This window comes from Haliaeetus albicilla, chromosome 26 (genome assembly GCF_947461875.1).
Source record: "Haliaeetus albicilla chromosome 26, bHalAlb1.1, whole genome shotgun sequence".
NCBI lineage: Eukaryota > Metazoa > Chordata > Aves > Accipitriformes > Accipitridae > Haliaeetus > Haliaeetus albicilla.
Window position 1 is genome coordinate 11,798,030 of NC_091508.1, and position 18,471 is coordinate 11,816,500.

At 48.3% G+C, this 18,471-nt stretch overlaps 2 protein-coding genes and 2 non-coding genes across 7 annotated transcripts in view; 3 read left to right on the forward strand and 1 right to left on the reverse strand.

Moving 5' to 3' along the window:
- Positions 1 to 8,869, reverse strand: part of LRSAM1 (leucine rich repeat and sterile alpha motif containing 1) — a 28,927-nt gene extending 20,058 nt beyond the window's left edge. For 2 of the 4 annotated variants that reach the window (XM_069771366.1, XM_069771363.1), the window contains exons 1-5: positions 8,717 to 8,869; positions 4,136 to 4,325; positions 2,493 to 2,549; positions 817 to 861; positions 282 to 359 (exon numbers count right to left, since the gene is read on the reverse strand). In XM_069771366.1, coding sequence (XP_069627467.1) covers positions 282 to 359; positions 817 to 861; positions 2,493 to 2,549; positions 4,136 to 4,207 — 252 coding nt within the window. In that variant the 5' untranslated portion in view covers positions 4,208 to 4,325; positions 8,717 to 8,869. Of the gene's footprint in view, positions 1 to 281; positions 362 to 816; positions 862 to 2,492; positions 2,550 to 4,135; positions 4,326 to 8,716 lie in introns of those variants that run through there. The other 2 variants (XM_069771367.1, XM_069771364.1) reach the window with 2 other exon arrangements.
- Positions 8,870 to 8,947: 78 nt separating this feature from the next.
- Positions 8,948 to 11,778, forward strand: RPL12 (ribosomal protein L12). The gene is made up of 7 exons (XM_069771368.1): positions 8,948 to 9,113; positions 9,212 to 9,285; positions 9,583 to 9,681; positions 10,394 to 10,475; positions 10,957 to 11,043; positions 11,484 to 11,596; positions 11,686 to 11,778. The coding sequence occupies exons 1-7, from the start codon at positions 9,077 to 9,079 to the stop codon at positions 11,689 to 11,691; spliced, it is 498 nt and encodes a 165-aa protein (XP_069627469.1). The 5' UTR covers positions 8,948 to 9,076; the 3' UTR covers positions 11,692 to 11,778.
- Positions 10,115 to 10,243, forward strand: LOC138682221 (small nucleolar RNA SNORA65). Its single transcript, XR_011322380.1, has one exon. It is a non-coding gene; the product is annotated as a small nucleolar RNA SNORA65 (small nucleolar RNA).
- On the forward strand, positions 10,683 to 10,811 carry LOC138682220 (small nucleolar RNA SNORA65). The gene has a single exon (XR_011322379.1). It is a non-coding gene; the product is annotated as a small nucleolar RNA SNORA65 (small nucleolar RNA).
- Positions 11,779 to 18,471: the final 6,693 nt, after the last annotated feature.

Here is an 18,471-nt window from a genome sequence, read left to right on the forward strand (position 1 = left end):
ACACTCAGCCCTGACTGACCCCCACTGTGAGAGGCTGTTGAGGGGGGAAGTGTGAGATTATGAAGAGGATAAATGAGTCCTGGGACTGATTATGATTTTATACAAACCGCTCAGTAACTGCAATCCATCTACCAGAGAGGTAAACCTAGGAAAGGCAGGTTTCACACCTTGTTACTGATTCTTGGCACAGACAGATGGGATTTATTTGGGCTAGAGTGTTTTAATGCAGCTAGAATGCAAGGAAAACAGGCTGCAGATTAACTGTTAAGAATCACAATTACCTTCACGGTTATAAGACTCAGGAGGCTGCAGGACTTTGGAACTAAAGATGTCAGATTATTCGTATGAATAATCAGCACCTGAGGAGGAAAAATCCTATTGAAACATGAACACAAGAGATGCTGCTGTCTGGAACAAGCACATTTGTTGAGATTTAGTTGTGGAGGCTGTGTAAGAGCTTAGTATCTTATTCAGTATCATATAAAATATTAAAATAATAAATGCATTTTCACAGGTCAAACATGTAACACGAGATCTAAACAAGAGCCTAGTTTCTTACATGAGAAATATCATTAGATAGGCTAATATAGAAACAACCACCTCGTCTTTCATGACAGAAATTAGCTCCAAAGCACACAGACAGGATTAGTCTACCCAAATTGCTCTCTACGTAGTATCATACAAGCAGCCAAATTCATTACAAGCAAACTTCTTCTGAAGCAACATATAAACAACCACATACAGTCATTTCAAACACAACAATAATACTCAAGCATAATAATAGAATTATCTAATAATTTCTGATTGCAACATTACCTTTTTTTGCAAGACTTTACAAGTTGCAAAGGCCCCATAAGGAACCTAAAAACAATTAAAAAATAATTGTGTCAGACTTCTGAAGATACTACCTTTGTAAGCACTTCTACAGCATCCACTTGTAAAGTGTGAATAATTAACTTTAATGAAAACGCAAATGATACTTAAAGTTACTGGCCCCTAGTTTTGGCCCAGGATGCCAGTACTTCCCAGTTAGCTTCCATTTGAACAGCTTGCAATGGCTCTCCACAATACAACAGTGTTGTGCACAGGTTTAGGCAGAAATCCAAGTCTTGAGTGATTTAATATTCAATACGCAGATGACTCAAGAGTTCGGGCATATTTTCAGTTAGTCATCATAGAAATATATTCCATGGTTTTGCAACCTCAGCAAACACGCTGCAGTGGGCTAAGTGAGAAAGGTGAGCAACAGGCAGGACTGAGCGTCTCCATATGTGCTAGGCTCTGCAGGAGAGGGGCAGTCAGAAAAGGGATATTGCAGTAAATTCAGCTGATGCCAGCCAAGGCTCTAAGCACCATGACCTGCTTTGCAGCATGGAACTGGCATCGGCCAAAGTGTTGTCCAGAGTTAATTTTAACACCAAACTGATGGCTCGCTTTATTTATTGAAACTACAAAGGCTAAACAGAAGACAAGCAAGACAGAGTTTTATGGTACCAATCCAAAAGAAGCCACTGGGGATCCAAGACCAGCTGCAGCTATGAATGGAGCTGGCTCAGTGTGCATCTTCTGTCTGCCACCCTTTTACCCAGACTGGCTCACAGACCGTCCCACACAGCTCACAAACCTACACACAAGATGCTGTTGGCTTCTGATCTTGGAACAAAACATCCCAAAGTCTCAGCAAAGCCATTTCATACTGCACAGCAGACAGCTATCCTCTCCAGGATGGTCCAAAATCTCTCCTTAAAGAGCACTGCAATATCTATTAGCTTGTTTGGCAAAGGCATCCTGCGACAAAAGGTTACGCAGGTACCAACGTGTTTTAGAAACACAGGACAATGAATAAAAACTGAAAGTGAAATAAAAACAGGCCTCTGCTTAACAGGATTGCCTGGCTGCCAGAATGAAAAGCTGTGTCTCCTCTGATAGCCTGGCAATCTGTCACTAACCGCGCACGCTCCAACAGACAGCTTGTTTCTAATTTAGTTGGCTGCCATAAAAGAAGCCAAGCTGGAAGTGAGAATTCCATCCTTAACCAACAGCCTGGAACCACAGATTTTCACTTACACAGAAAAATAAGCACAGGTGGCAGACTTTGTAGCTCTAACATTAGAAACAGTCAGCTTTTGGCAACCAAATTCCCTTACGACTTCCTAAATTAGACCATGAGGTCCCAAACAAGGGTCCTACCAAGGTACTGGTGGAGGGTATGAGACCACACTGCCCTTCCCATCTTGTCAAATGAAAAAGGACTCCCAGGACAGAAATGTTGTGGAAGCATCAGGTAGGACAGGCAATGTCCCACAAAAAAAAGCAGAAGCAGCCTGTACCTGAAAGCCAGAGCTCAGCAGACATAGGAAGCAGCAGACCAGTAACAAGGCCATTTCTGTTTCAAGGCTCAGAGACGTGATACTAAATCTGACAGTTGGTAACAAGAAGCAGACAGAGGACTCAGATCTGTGAGCTAATACTGGAAGCTGTAGAGAACATACCTCTGAGAGTTCACATTTGGATATGTCAAGAATGTCATCAGCACCAGCTTCTTTTGCCTGGAGAGAGAAGATACGCACCCAGAGAATTAGACCATGCAGAAATACATGGCCCCTTGCTGCATATTGACTAAACTACTCAACTGGCCCTTCCCTAGAAAATGCAATTATGGTTCTCTGCCGCAGCTATGTAATTCAATGACGATGCTAGAAGCAAAGAGTGTGCTGCTACAACTGCAGCAAGCAAAAGCAACTGGGAAACCAAACTGCAGAAAAACCCTTTTGGTGCAATAACTTAATTTCTGCACGAAGAACCAAAGCACATCGTAATTCTGCAATTTTAACTGAGAGGATATGGAAAGGAAATGATGGGTTCTCACGAGAGGTGCTTCCTAGGAACAACAGCAGTGCCATCCTAGCCTGTAAAGAGCCTGCTGTGCCATTGGCATGTCTCACCCAGCAGACCAACCTTCTTCTGAACTGTACACAGAAACCAAAATAACCTACTATTGCCTTTTTGCTCCCCTGGGACCTGCAGAGCCAGCTCTGCTGTGTAAGACGGAGCAAGGACTAACTGCTTCTGTACATAAGTGGTTTTCCATATTCAAATCAACTACATCCAACGCCATTGCTAACAGCAATGACACTGGACAAACCTCACTGTAAGCAGCATTGCATCTCTGGAATTATTTTCTTAAATAAAAGGTACTGCATGAGGCAATAAAACCCGCTTGTGTTAGTGCCTCTGTTAAGTCTTCAGAACTGGATATCTGACCCCAAACTAAGCACATGCAATACAGAACTAATCCTAGAACGGACAGATTAAGCTATCCTCCCCAGCCCCTCAGGTGCAGAACAGAAATCCTCCAACTGAATAAATTAATTATTGGTACATAACAAAGCCTTGATTTCCAAAATACCTTACAGACATCCAACAGGCATAATTTTGTCACTTTTAAAATGCAGGTGCCTCTGGGGTAAAGTACAGCAGTTCGCCTATGCCAGCACTGGTCCACGGCTCCTACAGCAGAATAGGTGAAATAATTCAAAAGAAGATTGCTTTCAGAAAGCCACTTTAAATCTGTGGCTGCTGTAAGGCAGGTAGTTCTGCTGACCTTGCTGGCATGACAGCAACCTGCTGAGGATCTACCCCAGAAGATCCTGGCCAAATCCTAGTCCAGGAAAACAAACAGCAGCATCTAATAAGTTGATCCTCTGATTGATAGGAAAAAACAAAATAACAATGAGAAGCAAAAGAGGGGCACAAGGAAAGCCAGTTAAGATGGGAAAGGGGATGTCACAGGTTCTTTGGCAGGAAAAGCAAACTGGGAGATCTGTAAGAGTGAAGGGGCATGGAGGAGAAAGGTGGGATGGGGTCCCACATGCAGGCTGGCAGGTCGTGTGGGGTGGAGGATGTTACATGGAAACACAGCGGCAGAGAGGGATGGACGTGGCACGAAGGGGACCTGTGGATGGGAGGGCAAAGGGAGACAGGGAAAGCAGGAATTGTCTGATGTACATTAGGAAGATGACCTGCTGTCTTGGTGAGACCAGTAACATGATTACTGGTAACGCAGGGGACGTACCAATTCACCTGGCATCCAGGACTGGACACAGAGAACAGAAAAGACCTTGGCATTGCTTACCAGGCACATTTGGTATTCAAGGCGCTTCCGAGCATCATCGCTGGGTTTCTTCTTACGGAAGAAGAGTGGCATCTTTAGTTATGACTTATGGTCAAAGCTCTGTCTCAGTGGCACAATGATCAGCGTAAATAAAGGCAGAGGGCTTCTGGAGTATGCGTTTGCTGGGGAGCCTGGACTACAGAACTGTGCTCTAATAAGTGGGAAAAAAAAACAAAAAACTCACTGTCTCAGCAATTGCCTTTTTTTAAGCCCTTCTCTGGCTTCATCAAACAGGCAGATTCCAGCACACCTCCACAGTGGAAGTGTTAACACGAGCTGCAAAAGCACTGCTGTGTCTCTGAGACAGGTTTATTGTCTTGGTCATCCCTGCGCAAGATAAATTAAGCCAAGCTGGAACATCTGCAGAGAAAGGCTATTGAGTGATCACGAAAACACAGGGTCCACCCTACAACAGAAACTAAAAAAGCTGCAACCGTATCAAGAGATCAAGCACCGGGGGTAAAACCCAAACTATTTAAACTCAGAGTCAATTCTGGCACAATAACAAGCAACCGTAAAATGTTCTAGAATAAAGCTAGGTTAGAAATGTGAAAAACTCCTAATCTTGAGAGCAACACAGCTGCCTTCCCCTTCCAGGGCAGGTGAGAATAAACAAGACCCCAGTGCAGTTCAAAATACAGACAACTGTTTGCAAGGGGCTTGTTGACTACTGAGTACAGCAGAGCCTCCTCTGGCACGTCACACAGCCTGTCCCAGCTGCTTCCCAGGATGTCAGGGGGACCCCAGACAGACACCAGAATCACGATGCCCAAGCTAAACTTTGCTTCTCAGCTTTAGGGGTTGTCTCAACAAAACACTTGATTCATTTGCTTTCTAGGCAGAAGCAGAGTCACACAGGAATATTGTCCCCATTTTAGTCACACAATCTGATGAAAAGATTCTTCTTTTAATAATAGCTTAAAGTCAGATTTTTAATAGGCTTATAAAACCAAAACAATTTACAATAGTCTAATAACTGCCTACAAAGCCAAAAGACCCTAACTTCAGAAAAACTCTGACTACAAACCAGAGCCCATCGCTGCTGCCCCAGCCATGTGCCAGAGTGAGGTATCTGCAGCAAACCCCCCGGCACTTAGGAGCTTCTCCCAGGCTGTGTGTCTCCAGGTCAGATTGCCATACTCCATCCTGGGCTTACAGGGCAGCCAGATCTTCACCAAAATGGTTGTTCCAGGTCACTACGGGACCAAGAGCTGGAGAATGTTCTTCTGTTAATTCAACTGGACTGGATGCAAAGACACCAGCTGATTCAAGTGTAAAGGGAAGAGAAGCTGAACCAGAGAGAGGAAAGAGTAGATCACAGTAAGATGCCTCATGAAATCAGAACTGGAGGTGAGTGAAGGGGTAACAGAAACCAGAGTCAGTTCTGGAAGAGGACTGAACCAGCAGGGGAGAAAAGGGGAGTGTGTTGGCAGATTCTGTGGGAAGGGCAGAAAGCTAAGGCTGGACAAGAAATGGGGAGACCAGCTGGTAATTAGATGGGTACCAGTTAGAATGCTGGGAAAAGAGGGACAGGGACCAGCTAAACAATACAATCAAGGAGGAGAAGGGGTTCATCTGAGGCTGCATGAGAGCAGGGGGCAATGCAGAAAGAGTCCAAGTTAGGGCTGCTGGCGAACAAGGGCTCACAAAGGGAGCTTATGCAAGCGGGACTGAATTTGGCTTGGTGGTAAGACCGGGATAAGATGAGAGAAGAGAAGAAGAGCAACAGAGACCCCAAAAGGGGTAGGCTTGAGCTGGCTGGCCAAGAAGCCTTGGAGTACATGAGGAACCTAAGGAACCATGATCAGCACTGCACAGCAAAGGTGCGCCCAGCAGGAGCTACAGCTGCCGAAAGTGCAAATCGAGATACACGCTATGAGGCTTGCACTGGAAGTTTCACTTTGCAATGACTTTTTAAAACATTATTTTAATAGGCAATTTAAAAAAAAATACAGAAGAGTCAATACTTCACCAGTTCACCAGTAAATGCACAGCTATACAATGCAGTTAATTTAGTGCTCAGTGAAACTCATGTGTTGTACATAAAAAAGATGGTTCTCTGCCAGCTGTGTCTACACATTGGTCTTAAACTATACTGAAAAGCAGGTACCCACAGGATACAGCCAGAGATGTTCCTTGCACATGGAGGTCTCTGCCAAAAACTAAACAGACCTTTATGTAGATAAATCCCTAGTGTGAAACCAAAATATAACTTCAGTCTAAATGCATCCAAGCAACCACCCTTCATTTCACTCCAGAAACAAGGAGGCAAGGATGTCCAGTTTCACTGTACTGCTGTCATACCACTCTACTAGAACAAGCTACGAGACACAGCAGAAGGCTACAAATTTTGAAGCAGAAGGCTACAAAATTTGTGACTACAGATAAACTCATTCTGTGCATTAGAATCAAACTCTTAACAGTTCCATGGCTCTTTCCCTGCCATCCCACTTTGCTGTCTTTTTAACAAGTTCAGACTACTGAAATGTCCCTCAGACTTACCCACCCCCGGGAGGGGAGGCAAGAGCAAAAATTGAGGAGATTAAGCAAGAAGGGAGGTTCATTGTCAGGAGCTACAGTTTGGAAATGCAGGAAAGCAATCAAGAGCCATAAGCAAGGGTCAGACATCACAGAGAAAACAAAAGAAGGAAATTTAAAGATGAGAAACCAGAAGGACAAGAGTGCCTGCAGCAAGATATCCGTAACTTTGCTGAACATGTTGAACTCTTTGCTAACGACTTATGCATCCCCTTGCCCTGTCTCACCTTCCTCTATTACAGCTAGATATTATTAGTCATGTGGATAGTGGAAAATCGTTATTTAATTTTCACCCAAGAAAACACATAGACATGAAGGCTGAAGGACAGACAGTTGAACAGGAAAAGAGTTGTATCAGGGGTCAAAAGATGTAGGATTAGAGACTTGTTAAATGGATTGAACAGCCTTTTAAATGTCAAAACTTGCCTTAGTGAGAAGACATGTCAAACCTGCAAAGAGCAAAGCTGTGCCTCTCTCTGTGACATTGCCTTTGTGTGCTCTGCTGATCACCATCAATTTTAGGTGAGACTAGCACACTGATCACCATCAATTTTAGGTGAGACTAGCACACAGCAGTCAATAACAAGAAGGGACTTTGGCATGCGACCGTATTTTATATGACATAATTTTTATTTATTAAGTTATTGAAAGAACTATCTGTGCATGCCTGGGACAGTACCCACCCTGCACTAAGTGAGCATCGATGAATTGCAAATCCCATGTCCCCAGAGATGCCAGTGGTTCGTTCATCTTTGCAGGAACCTGCTCTGCCTGCCTAAGCAGCAGCAATGTACACACAGGGCGAGAAAGGGCAAGGGAACGTCCACTGTGTGTTTTACAGCCTGCAGCTGTTTGGATGCTGAGAGTAAAATAAAACAAATCCCTAATTTTGCAAACAAAAGTAATCAAAGCAGAACAGCAACATGGCTATATAAAAAGACCCAAACCCCAATTTTTAAAGCATTCTGGACATCATAAATACGGCATGGCACTGTAGCAGACAAGATGGGGGTATGGAAAGAAAAGAGATTTTATTTTCTCTGGGAAAAACATGCTCAGGAGCACAACAATGCAGCAGTGAGCCAGCATCTGGATCTGAGCGGGCCTCCTGCAGAGATGCCACCAAGTCATGAAGGACAGAGCCGTCACCAGACATCTCTCAGGCAGCAGGTCTTGCTCACTAAGAAGGTTATCAGGCAACTAGCAGTGGTAGCAGCAAGCACTGCAGCCCAACACGCACTGGAACAAGATTCAGGAAGGAGACGGAAGGTGAACTGCAGCTTTGTAACTTGCTCTCCCACGGCACGTTTGCTCTCTGTGCTGGAGAGCTGTCATGACAGTTGTACCACCCCCTGTAATAACAAGGCTCTGCTTGATCCTGTCAAGGACCTCCCCTGGCAATGCCTGAAACAAATCTCTCTTCTTCACCAGCTCCAGCTCTGCCTCTCAGTCCTCTCTCTCCCTTATGTCACTATTCTCTTCTTCTTCTTCTCTTTAGGGATTCCCTGCAGTGTCCCCCTCCCAGGTTTCACACAGCTTCCAAAGGCTATCTTTCTCGGTTCTCCTCTTCTTTACTCTTTTATCAGCCAGAATGGAGCCGTTCTGTGCCTGAAGGCCTGAGCGCTGCCAGCACCGGCCCCGACACCTGAGGAAAGCAGCAACAATGAGCGAGGGCAGCGTCTCCTGCCGCAACCAACACACCCGCAGCTTCGGGCACCACCTGCCCCCTTCTGTGGAGGCAGCAGAAGCGCCTGCACGGCGCCCTGCGCCTTTCCTCGCCCTCGCCCCTCTGAGGAGCCCGGCGCAGCCTGAGGGATCTCACACCCACACGGAGCCTCGGACCCTCGGGAGGGGCAGAGGTCACCGCCGATCCGCCGCGAAACCCGGCCCCGCCAGGCCCCACGTCTCCGCGCTGAGGGGAGAAGAGCCCCGCACACGCTACCGAGGCCGCGGGGGCCGATCCCCCGCTCCCCCCCGCCTCCGGCCCGGCCGAGCCTGGCTCACCGCTCCCCGCCGCCATGATGCGACACCTCCCCTCCTGCCTCCTCCAAGGGTCACGTGATCTCCCGGCCACGGGGACCATCGAGAGAAGGAGCCAGAGCGCCTCGCTCCGACCATAGAGTTCTGCGCAGCGTCCCGCAGCCCTCGTGCGCCCCCAGGGGGAAGGCTGCCCGCCCCGTCCACTGCCCACACCGGCGACACGCGGCGGCGGAGGCGGGGCGCGCGCGGCTCCGCCCTCTCGCGAGATCTCGGCCGCTATATGCGGTGCCCGCGGACGGGGCGCTCCCTTTCTGCCTGGTTGCCCGCCCGCCGGTAGGCCGCAGCGCGCTCCATCCGCCGCCATCCGCCCCCGGTGCCGCCGCCATGCCGCCCAAGTTCGACCCCAACGAGATCAAAGTCGGTACGTGCCGGGGCGGGAGGGGGGACCGGGCCCGGGCCGTGAGGGCGGGCGGGCCGGGTCTGGCGGAGCGGGTCTGACGCGCGTTGCTGTGCCCGCAGTGTACCTGCGCTGCACCGGCGGGGAGGTCGGCGCCACATCCGCTCTGGCCCCCAAGATCGGTCCCCTCGGTCTGGTACGTACCGCGGCACCGGGCGGGGGGGGGGGGGGGGCACCGTGGGCGGCCCCTGGGGTGGCGGGAGGCGGCCCGGGGCTGAGGCGGAGGGAGGGGGCAGGGAGGTGGGGGCGGCGGCGCGGGGGGAAGCGTGTCCCGGTGTGTCCCTGCCCCGCCGTTCGCCCGGGGAGAAAAAGAAGTTTTTTTTAGCGATGTTACAACGCAGCAAACGAAACCGTGCCTCGCGGGGGGTACGGGGAGGCTCTGCTTTCATCTAAGTGACATTTTTTGTGACAAGAATGTGTCATTTCTTCTTAGTCCCCCAAGAAGGTTGGTGATGACATCGCCAAGGCCACGGGTGACTGGAAGGGGCTGAGGATCACGGTGAAGCTCACCATCCAGAACAGGCAAGCTCAGGTACTAAACGCCAGATGGGATGGCTTCGTGGTGCAAGCCTCAAGCACAAACGAGCTCTGCTTGCTCGAACCACAAGCTTACATCCCGGCAGGGTCGACTCAGCCCTTCATCCTTCCGAGGTGGATAAAATGAGTTCCACACAGCAAATGTGTGGGGGTCTTCTGGGAAAGACCTTAAAACACTTGCATGAGCCTTCTGAGCACCTCTGGCTCGAATCTGGCAGTCATTGTGTCTGTGTACGAAGCCTGGGGCTTGCCAGGCTGAAGGTTCCCAGCCTGTGAGTGATGGGAAGGGATATGCTCATGTGCAGAAGTTGATTTTTTTTTATCCTGTTGCAGATAAATTTTTCCTTTTACAGAACATCTGACCAGGAGCAAACTATTACAAGCAATAGAGAAATTACAAAAAAACTTCTTAACTAATCCTGTAGCCACCTGCCACTATACCTGTCCTGAATTCCGTGGCTGGTATATTCCAGTGGTGAGCTGAGAGGAAGCCCCAGTCCAGGAAGCAGTCCTCTTCTGGTTGTGGGGAGGCCTGTGCCGAAAGGCTGGGAACAAATTTCTGCATCACAAAAAAGCCTTGTGAACTAATTGAAAACACAATGCTCTGGTAATTAGCTTTGCAGGCACTGTGACTGCCCCATTGAATATCTTAATTAGCTGCCTAATTCTGCTTAGAGGGAGAGGAAAATTAATCTCTTTTCATTTAGATAGAGGTTGTTCCTTCTGCCTCTGCTCTGATTATCAAAGCTCTGAAGGAGCCTCCTCGTGACAGGAAGAAGCAGAAAAACAGTAAGTTTCATCTGACTTCAGTTCTGAATGTGTTTTGGGGCTAAGGGGGGAATAGGTACCTGTCTTTTGGATTATTCAGCATAAATTGGCAAATGAGTGCCATGGGTCTGTATCTTGGGCAGCTGGCATTCCTTAAGTGTCAGAGTACAGAGAACAGTTCGTACACCAGCAGAGTTCAGCTTCTTGGAGGATGGTGTAGAACAGCTACCTGCCACTGTACCTGCCTTGTAATTCAGTGACTAGGACAGTCCAGAGGTGAGCTGACAGAAAATGCCAACTTAGGAAACAGGATTATTCTTCTTGTGGGTAACTTTGTGCCAAAGTCTGGGGACAGGCACGCTGATGGCAGCCTCACTGTAGTTGTGAACTCTGGTTTCCATGTGGTCTGAGTGCTGGGAATGGTGCTTCTCTAATGAAGCATGGGGAACTGGGAGTGCCTGTGTTTTCATTAACTTAGTGGTGCTGTTGCCTTCCTTCACAGTTAAGCACAGTGGCAGCGTCAGCTTTGATGAGATAGTGAACATTGCACGGCAGATGCGGCACAGATCCCTGGCTCGAGAGCTCTCAGGTAAGTACTGGTGTTGGGGTTGCACAGAGTCCTCCCTCCGCTTGTGCCGAGTGCCTGAGCCAGGCTCTGCTCTGATTCCTGGGAGGGCCCCATAGCTGTGGTGTGGTGGAGCTCCTCCTGTGGCTTGGTTGCTCAGGCACTGAGCACCACAGGAACAACCTTGTGCTGGCTGTAAGCAGCCAGCCTCACACCTTCTGGTGAAGGTAGTACAGGATGGTGAAAGGTATGTGTGGCGCTTTCTGGTGTGTTGCCTGGAAACCAGTATGCTAGACCTGGCTTAAGTGGCTTGCTGTCCCCTGGTGAACCCTGTGGCTACAGCCTGCAAACCCCAGAGGGAGGGAGGGATGGACAGCTGAGGGGTGTAGAGAGGTGAGTTCTCTATACATTCTTCAAAGTTTTCCTGTGGTAAAGCACTGACAAGCTTTATCTTCCCACTGCAGGGACAATCAAGGAGATCCTTGGGACTGCCCAGTCTGTAGGCTGCAGCATTGATGGCAGACACCCACATGATATCATTGATGACATTAATAATGGTGCGATTGAGTGCCCAGCTGTAAGTATCCATCTCTGACTGAACTTGCTGTATTAGTCTATTTACTAAAAGACTCTCCACTGATGAGCTGTATTTACTTCTTTCAACAGAGCTAAGACTGCAGAAAAGAAGTTGCCATGTGAAGGCTCCTTAAGTTTTTTGTAGCACCTTAAATACTTAATAAAGACCCAGTTGTCTGCAAACAGTGTTGCTGGCTTAATTTGTCCTTGTCCCATGCTGCATGAGTAGTGGGTTCTGGCTGGGGATCACCTGCCCTCTGTGTCAACCAAAGTGATGGTTCTTACAGAAACTTCTAAGTCAGAAGATGCTTATTTCCCATTTGCTGCCCTGAAATCATTTGCTTGCAGCAACACTTGAGTTCAGAGAAGTGGAGCTGCCTCAAGCCAGCACTCCAGTAAAGAGCAAATATTGCTAACTTGTGGTGTCTCTTCTTGCTGGTGCCACCTGTGCAGCTCAGAGCTGCAGGTGTTGCCCTTCATTAGGGCAAGTGCTGGAGTAACAGGTCTGGCTTCCTCTGAACCACTACTGCCAGGACACAAACACATACTGAGGCTTGAACATAATTTTGGAGGCTGCCTGGCTCTTAACCCTGTGCTAGAGTAGCTGCATGTGGTTGTGGGATGGAAGAGCTCTGACTAGTCCCTGTTTGAAATGAAATCCAAGGTGTGGCTGTTCAGTCAGCATTCCCAGGGACCATAGGAGCCATGCAAAAATAGTTTTGTATGACTGGCAGTATGTAGCTTGGCCTTGCCTCTAGCCCATTATTGCCAGAAGGAACCTCTGGCCTAGGTGGCATTGTGGGTTTTCTGCTGTAGAACAAACCAGATTCTTTGCTGCTCAGTTTTTTCTCTTACCTTGAAGCAGATGACATTGTGGGTTTTCTTCTGGTGACGAGGACAAGCACACACATTCTAGTTCTTGAGCTGAATTTCTTTTGTGCTTTATTTCATCACTAAGAGGAGCAAGTCTGTTGATTGTGAGTGAAATCCTGTGGTCCTCTCTGCTTCAGAGAGTTGTAAAGGGCCCAGTCTCATGTTTCTTGGGTCTCCTGATTCCTTGAATGGTGATACTGAGGGAGCTGGGTAAGCAAGCCCTATAGCCCCTCTCTACGTTGTACGTTCCAGGTCCTGGTGTATTCTCAAAGAAAAAGAAGCAGTTTAAATGTTGGTATTTCCCTGTGCATGGGCATTCTGTAAATCCAGTGCTACTGCTTGTTAAGGAACAGATCCTAAAATCTGGCTGAGCCACAAAACTTGTGTTTAGCAGTGAATATTCTGGCTGTTTCTGCTAGTAACTGCACCCTGCAGGAGTGCCAACTTAACCTGCTGAAGAACTGCTGCCCTTCAACAAAAGGAGTTTGTACCATGGTGGTACAGCTGGGGAGTGTGGATAGAGCCAAAGATCTCCAGAGATCCTGGGGAAACTGTTCTGTTTCCAGCAAAGGCTGGATTTTCCCTTGGGGTAGCACAGTGCAAGGGTTGATGTCTAGTCTTTCAGGCTGCGGAAAGCTGTATTAGAAGTGAAGTGAAATTACCCTGGTAATAAGAATGCTTTAGCTGACTCTGAGGTATTACTAAAAGCCCTATTAACAGCAGCATTATGATTGCAGTTTACTTCAGCCCTAACAGAGCGTCCTGGGAAAAAAAAAAAAGTCATGAATGTTAATTTAGGTCCATTTTTCCAAAGGGAAAGGGGATCAAATTCTTCCCAAGATGCTGAGCTGTATGAGCCTTGGTCTCAAAAAAATGTTCTGCAAGATACGTTTTCCTCCTCCGCAAAGTGGTGACAGTACTCCATTAACTTTTTTTTTGTCAGTGTCTCTTCAGTTTTGCAAATAACTCTCAAAGTTATTCTTACTGGGTACTTTCGGCCCTGGAGGAAAGCTTCCTGGCTGGAGCTCTGCTATAGCGAGCAGGATGCTAAAGTGGTGTGCATTGCAGGAAAAAATAGTTCTGCTACTACTTCTAAGGGTGTTCAGGAGAGAGTGTGGTATATGCACTAGCTGGGCTGCTAAAATTTGTTGATTGGGGCCTGGATTATTTACCAGGATCTGCCTGAGTCGTTTGTAGGAAGGAACCAGTGCAGCAGGAGGGTTGGCTGCAGTGGGAAATTGCTGCTGTTTCGGACATGCCAGGTGCTGACTGAGCTGGAGCCTCTGTAGAAAGGAAAACTCAAGTCTCCAAATAAATTCCATCCCAAACTGAATGGGAGGAGGTGTGCACCTGTAGTAATGTTTATTTCTAAAGTATATGCAAGTAATGTGTTGTTTTCTAGTATACAAGGCACTGCAGTTCCTAAGCAGCTGCACTTGAAGGCTGCTTAGGTGCAGAGCAATTGTGAGCTGGTTTGGTGAAACTAAACCTTTGTGTTTGCTCTAGCTTAAGCCAGGAGCGTGGCTTGGGCCAAGTCTTCAGTGCTGCCTCTCAGCGCACAGCAGAGTCATGCCCTAGGAATGTATCTCCTACTGCTTGTGAAGCATAAAATGTATGTTGTGTCCGCAGTGGGAGCTTCAGAAATCACCTGTATGTGCACATGGTTTAGCAACAAACTGCTGCTTGACAAGACTTCAATTTCCTATCTGGTCTGCTTCTGTTAAAGTACCTACTAGTGAAGCAGGTAAAACTTTATGAAGGTGGGCCCTGGGAAAGGAGAAGTCTCCTAGCCTGTTCTTGCAAGATCCAAAAAGCCAGGTCAGCATCAAGGCCAGCCAAAAGAAACTGCAAATCACATCTGTTTTCCACCATGGTCCTGCTGCCTGAAATGTTTAATGAAGCAGCAACTCTGTAATTTTGCATTGAGCTCATGGGCAGAAGGGAGTTGCCAGGATCTTTGGAGAACGGCTGGGCTGGCAGTTTAGCAGAGGGTGAGTGACTGCTGGAGGGGGGATGTGCGGGTGGAGGAGTTTGGGCTGACTGGTGCATTTACGATTTCTGAGAAGATCCACTTTTGTCCTTTGTTCCCTGATGAAATGTGGGTACATTGCCCCGGTGACTTGAGGGCCACAGAGATTGAAGACTGGCTGTAATGAAATAGGGAAAGGCATGACAAAAAAAATTAGGTAGTTTTTCTCAAATCAAACACAGACACCAGTTTTACAGTATGTCCCAACACGTGTGGACTCAGTGTGGAGGGAAGAGCTAGACCCTCCTCATTCCTAAAGCAAAAGTGACCAAAGTCTGACCCAGGTGTCCCCAGAAATTGCAGTTCCCTGCAGAACCTGCAAGGTTTTGCCCACAGACTGTCTGTCTGTCTGTTCCTTTATAGCATGGGCAGCTCTGCCCGTGGTTGGGGCCCTTGCTGGCCTGTCTCAGCTCCCTGCCAGCCCTGAGCTCTGCACACAGGCAGCACAGGATTTTGTGCAGCCTCTTCAGCTGGTACAAGCAGAAAGCAGGAGAGTTTGTGGCTTTGCTCTTTCATTTGCTTTTTCTCCTGCTGTTTGAAGGGCCGTTTTCTGAGGCAACCAGGGAATAAAAAAAACCAGAAACATGGCTGAAATCCTAGACACTTGCCATCTTTACTTCCTTGGCTTGGAGTTGACCGTGTTTCAAGCCAGGAACACTGCTTGGATGCTCTCTGAACCAGGGTCAGGTGTAGTTCCTCGTGCTCTGTAACCTGCCACCTTCCCCACCTCTCAAAGGACACTGGTTGCACCAAATTCTGATAAGGTACAGGGGGGAAAATCTTCTATGATGAGTGGTCACAGGCTGCAATGGGGATGCAGTGGGGTGGTGAGACCTCCATCCGCAGAGATGCAGAAAGCTCAGCCTGACACCAACCTGGGCAAGCTGGCCTGGCTGTGACGCTGGCTGTGTGTCGGGCAGATGGTTAGGTCCCTTCCAGCTGAAGTTATACAGCGATTCCATGACAAAGCTGCACAAATGCTTACGCTGCCTGAGGTAGGACAGCCTGGCAGAGGACTGCAGCGCCCCTTTCAGCAGCAATTTTAGTTAAACTTGTTTAAAGTGTTTGTTGACCCTAGTGTTAGAAGAACCCCCACTTTGGTGTGAACCCCGAGAGTCTCAGGAGCTGTCAGCCTTGTGGGTGCCCGGGGCTGTCCTGTGTACCAGTGTACGTACGTACGTATGCACGCATGCACACACTCTCTCTCTCTCTGTGGGTTTTCCCCCACTTGGCAGTGCTGGAAATAATTGGAAAAAGGATTTCTTTTGCTTAAGGGAAATTCTCTTGGGGCAGGATACATAACCTTTCCCATGCTACCTTAGGGTATGTGCTTTGGTTGAAGCACTTGGAAGAAGGGTACTACCCTGCCAATAATTCATTTTTTCCAAACCAGGCTTCTTAGAAAGGAGGCAAAGGGCTTGGTAAAGATAGTAACAACCTACATTAAGTTCACATTTAAAATCCATCTTCTTCCTAACTGGGTTTGTGCTCCAAAGCTCACTCTGATTTCTTCCCACTCTGGTGACCTGCACCTTCAGGAGAAAGGAGGGAAAGGGACATTGAGAAGCACTGAGCCCTTCCTGGGAGACCTTTGCTCTGGTGGCATAAGGGCTTCATGCACTCTAAGGAGAATGAACTTTCTCATTTCCCTGAGACAAAACAGGCCTCAAAAAGCCAAATCTTTGGGATTCATGTCTTCCTGTGTTACCAAACATTAGGATAGAATATCCGAATTTTGTTATGGTTTGGTGTGGGGTACCGAAGGCCCACAGGGCCAGCTTCCCCCCCCCCCCCACCTACAAGATGCCGTAATGGTGGATCCAGTAAAGTCAAGCGCTATTTACTGTGGGCACAGTGGGAAAGGCAGAGCTGAATCCAGCATCACCCAGCGGGTGGGAGCCATTGGTGGGTGCTCATGGGGGTGCGGTTCCCATGTGAGCTCATGAGCAGCACAGTGGGGTGTGAACTGCTCACTAATGGAGCTCTTCTGCTGTGTCTGAACCCGGCTGGATTGCCCGGTGTGGCGGGAGGCAGGTGGAGTGTGGCTGTGCCATCGGGGCTGTACCCCGGCTCTTGCTACCGCCCAGCCTGATGCCATGGTGCTTGGCTGGCTGCTGAGCCCATCTGTCCCCACGAGCAGGAATTTGATTCCGTGGCCACTCTCTAGCAGAAGACCACAGTGCTGGGGAGATACCCTGCTCTTTGCAAAGGGAGGGGTGGTGGTCTCCATCCATTGCCTCCTGCCACAAACGGTGGCCTTGGGAACACCGTACCCTTCTGCAACGTCTGCAAGGGCTGGGAACCACAGCAAGTGGGTGACATGAGAAGTACAAAGGGTGTCAAAAGAGGGGAAAAAAGGCCCAAATAGGAAAGGAAGCTTTTTCTGGCGTAAAGGCAGGGAGGAGCCTGCTTTCTGGAGGAGCTGCAGGCAGAAGCCCTGGCTGGAAATCAGGCTTGGGCGGCACATGCCCATGGCTCACCACTGTGGGCATCCGAGCAGAGCAGCACTCAGTGCTTCATTGCTTTTCCTAGGAGTCAGGCAAGCTGGTGTCCCTGCAGGGGCTAAATGCAAGCAGTACCAACAGCAAACTTCCAAAATGAAGGTAATCCCACAAACCTTGTGGGGCTTTTGGGGGGAAGGAAGATGCAGAGAATCCCCCAGGCTGAAATCATGAACCCAAATTGCTGCAATGCCCTCACATGCCCATGCACAGCCTGAAATAACCCCCAGTGCTGGAAGGGCTGACAGTAAACTGCTACCATGGGGAGCCCTTCACCGCGGGGTGACCTCACAGCAGCATTTTGTGAGGGCTGTGTTCCTCCAGGTCTCCCACCGCAGCTAGGGCTGGTTGCCTTCGCCAGCCAGGGCACGGCAAGTTTGGGCACCATGACCCATGCCTGGGGTCCCATTAACCACCCCCAGGCAAACCTCAAAGCATGTTGGCATCAGCAGCACCGCTCTGAATTTTTTCCCTGGCTCAGACAATCTCTTCTCCCCATCCACAGAATAAGAAACCCCCAATTTCTGCTCAGTGTGCCTCCAACCCACGTGAAAAAGCAGTGCCGTGGGGAACCAGAGCTCTTTCCAGCCCAAGTGAAGGCCCTGTGTGCTGAACACCAAACACCCAACTGTTGGCAACAGCGGTACCATGGGCTCTTGTTGGTTTTTTCTCTTTCAGATGTATAGCCACAATCATCAAAACCCACAACCATCAGAAATGAAGTCCTCCCCCTGATAAACCAATGTGCACATCCATTAATTCACTGCATGTTCCTTTCCACTTAACAATTTACTTTTATTAGAGAATGTATATATTTTTTCCCTTACAAATTCTTTAAAAAGCAAATCATTCTTTTTACCACGTAGGTATTTTTTGTTTCAAATTCAATGACTTGTTTGGCTTTTTCATTGAACACAATGATTTTTGCCTATCCTGTTGCAAAGGTTCACCTGTCTGGTTGGCCATTGTCACAAAAGAGGTCAGGCTGGCGCCAAAACTGTGGGGAGCAGCACTTGCAGACCTGCTAATGATGGGCTGCTCCAAATAGCTTCGTGTGTTTAATTTCCCTGGTCCATCATTATAGCCTTAAGGCGTACCTCTCTTCTGTGGGACTGCTCCATCGCAGGGCTGAAAGACTCAGAAAAGTTTTCCAAGATTCATCTTTAGATTTAACATTTGTCTCATTTAGATGCTCCTAGCACTGGTTTAAGCCCACCTTCCTTGGTGTTTATGTTCTTCAAGCCAGAGTTTTCCTATCCTGCCCCAGAGGTTTATGACTTTATATAGAGAACGCTTCTTTATCAGCCCTCCTTGCCTGCTTTATCCATGTATTTGCACTTTGAATTCCCTCTGTTACATCTTTCAAGCGTTGTTGCTCTGCAGAAGCTGACATCCATCAGGAAAACACAGCCGTTCTTGACACATCTGCCTTGACGTGCTCAGCTCTGGCCGCAGAGTCTCTGGGAGGGAAAG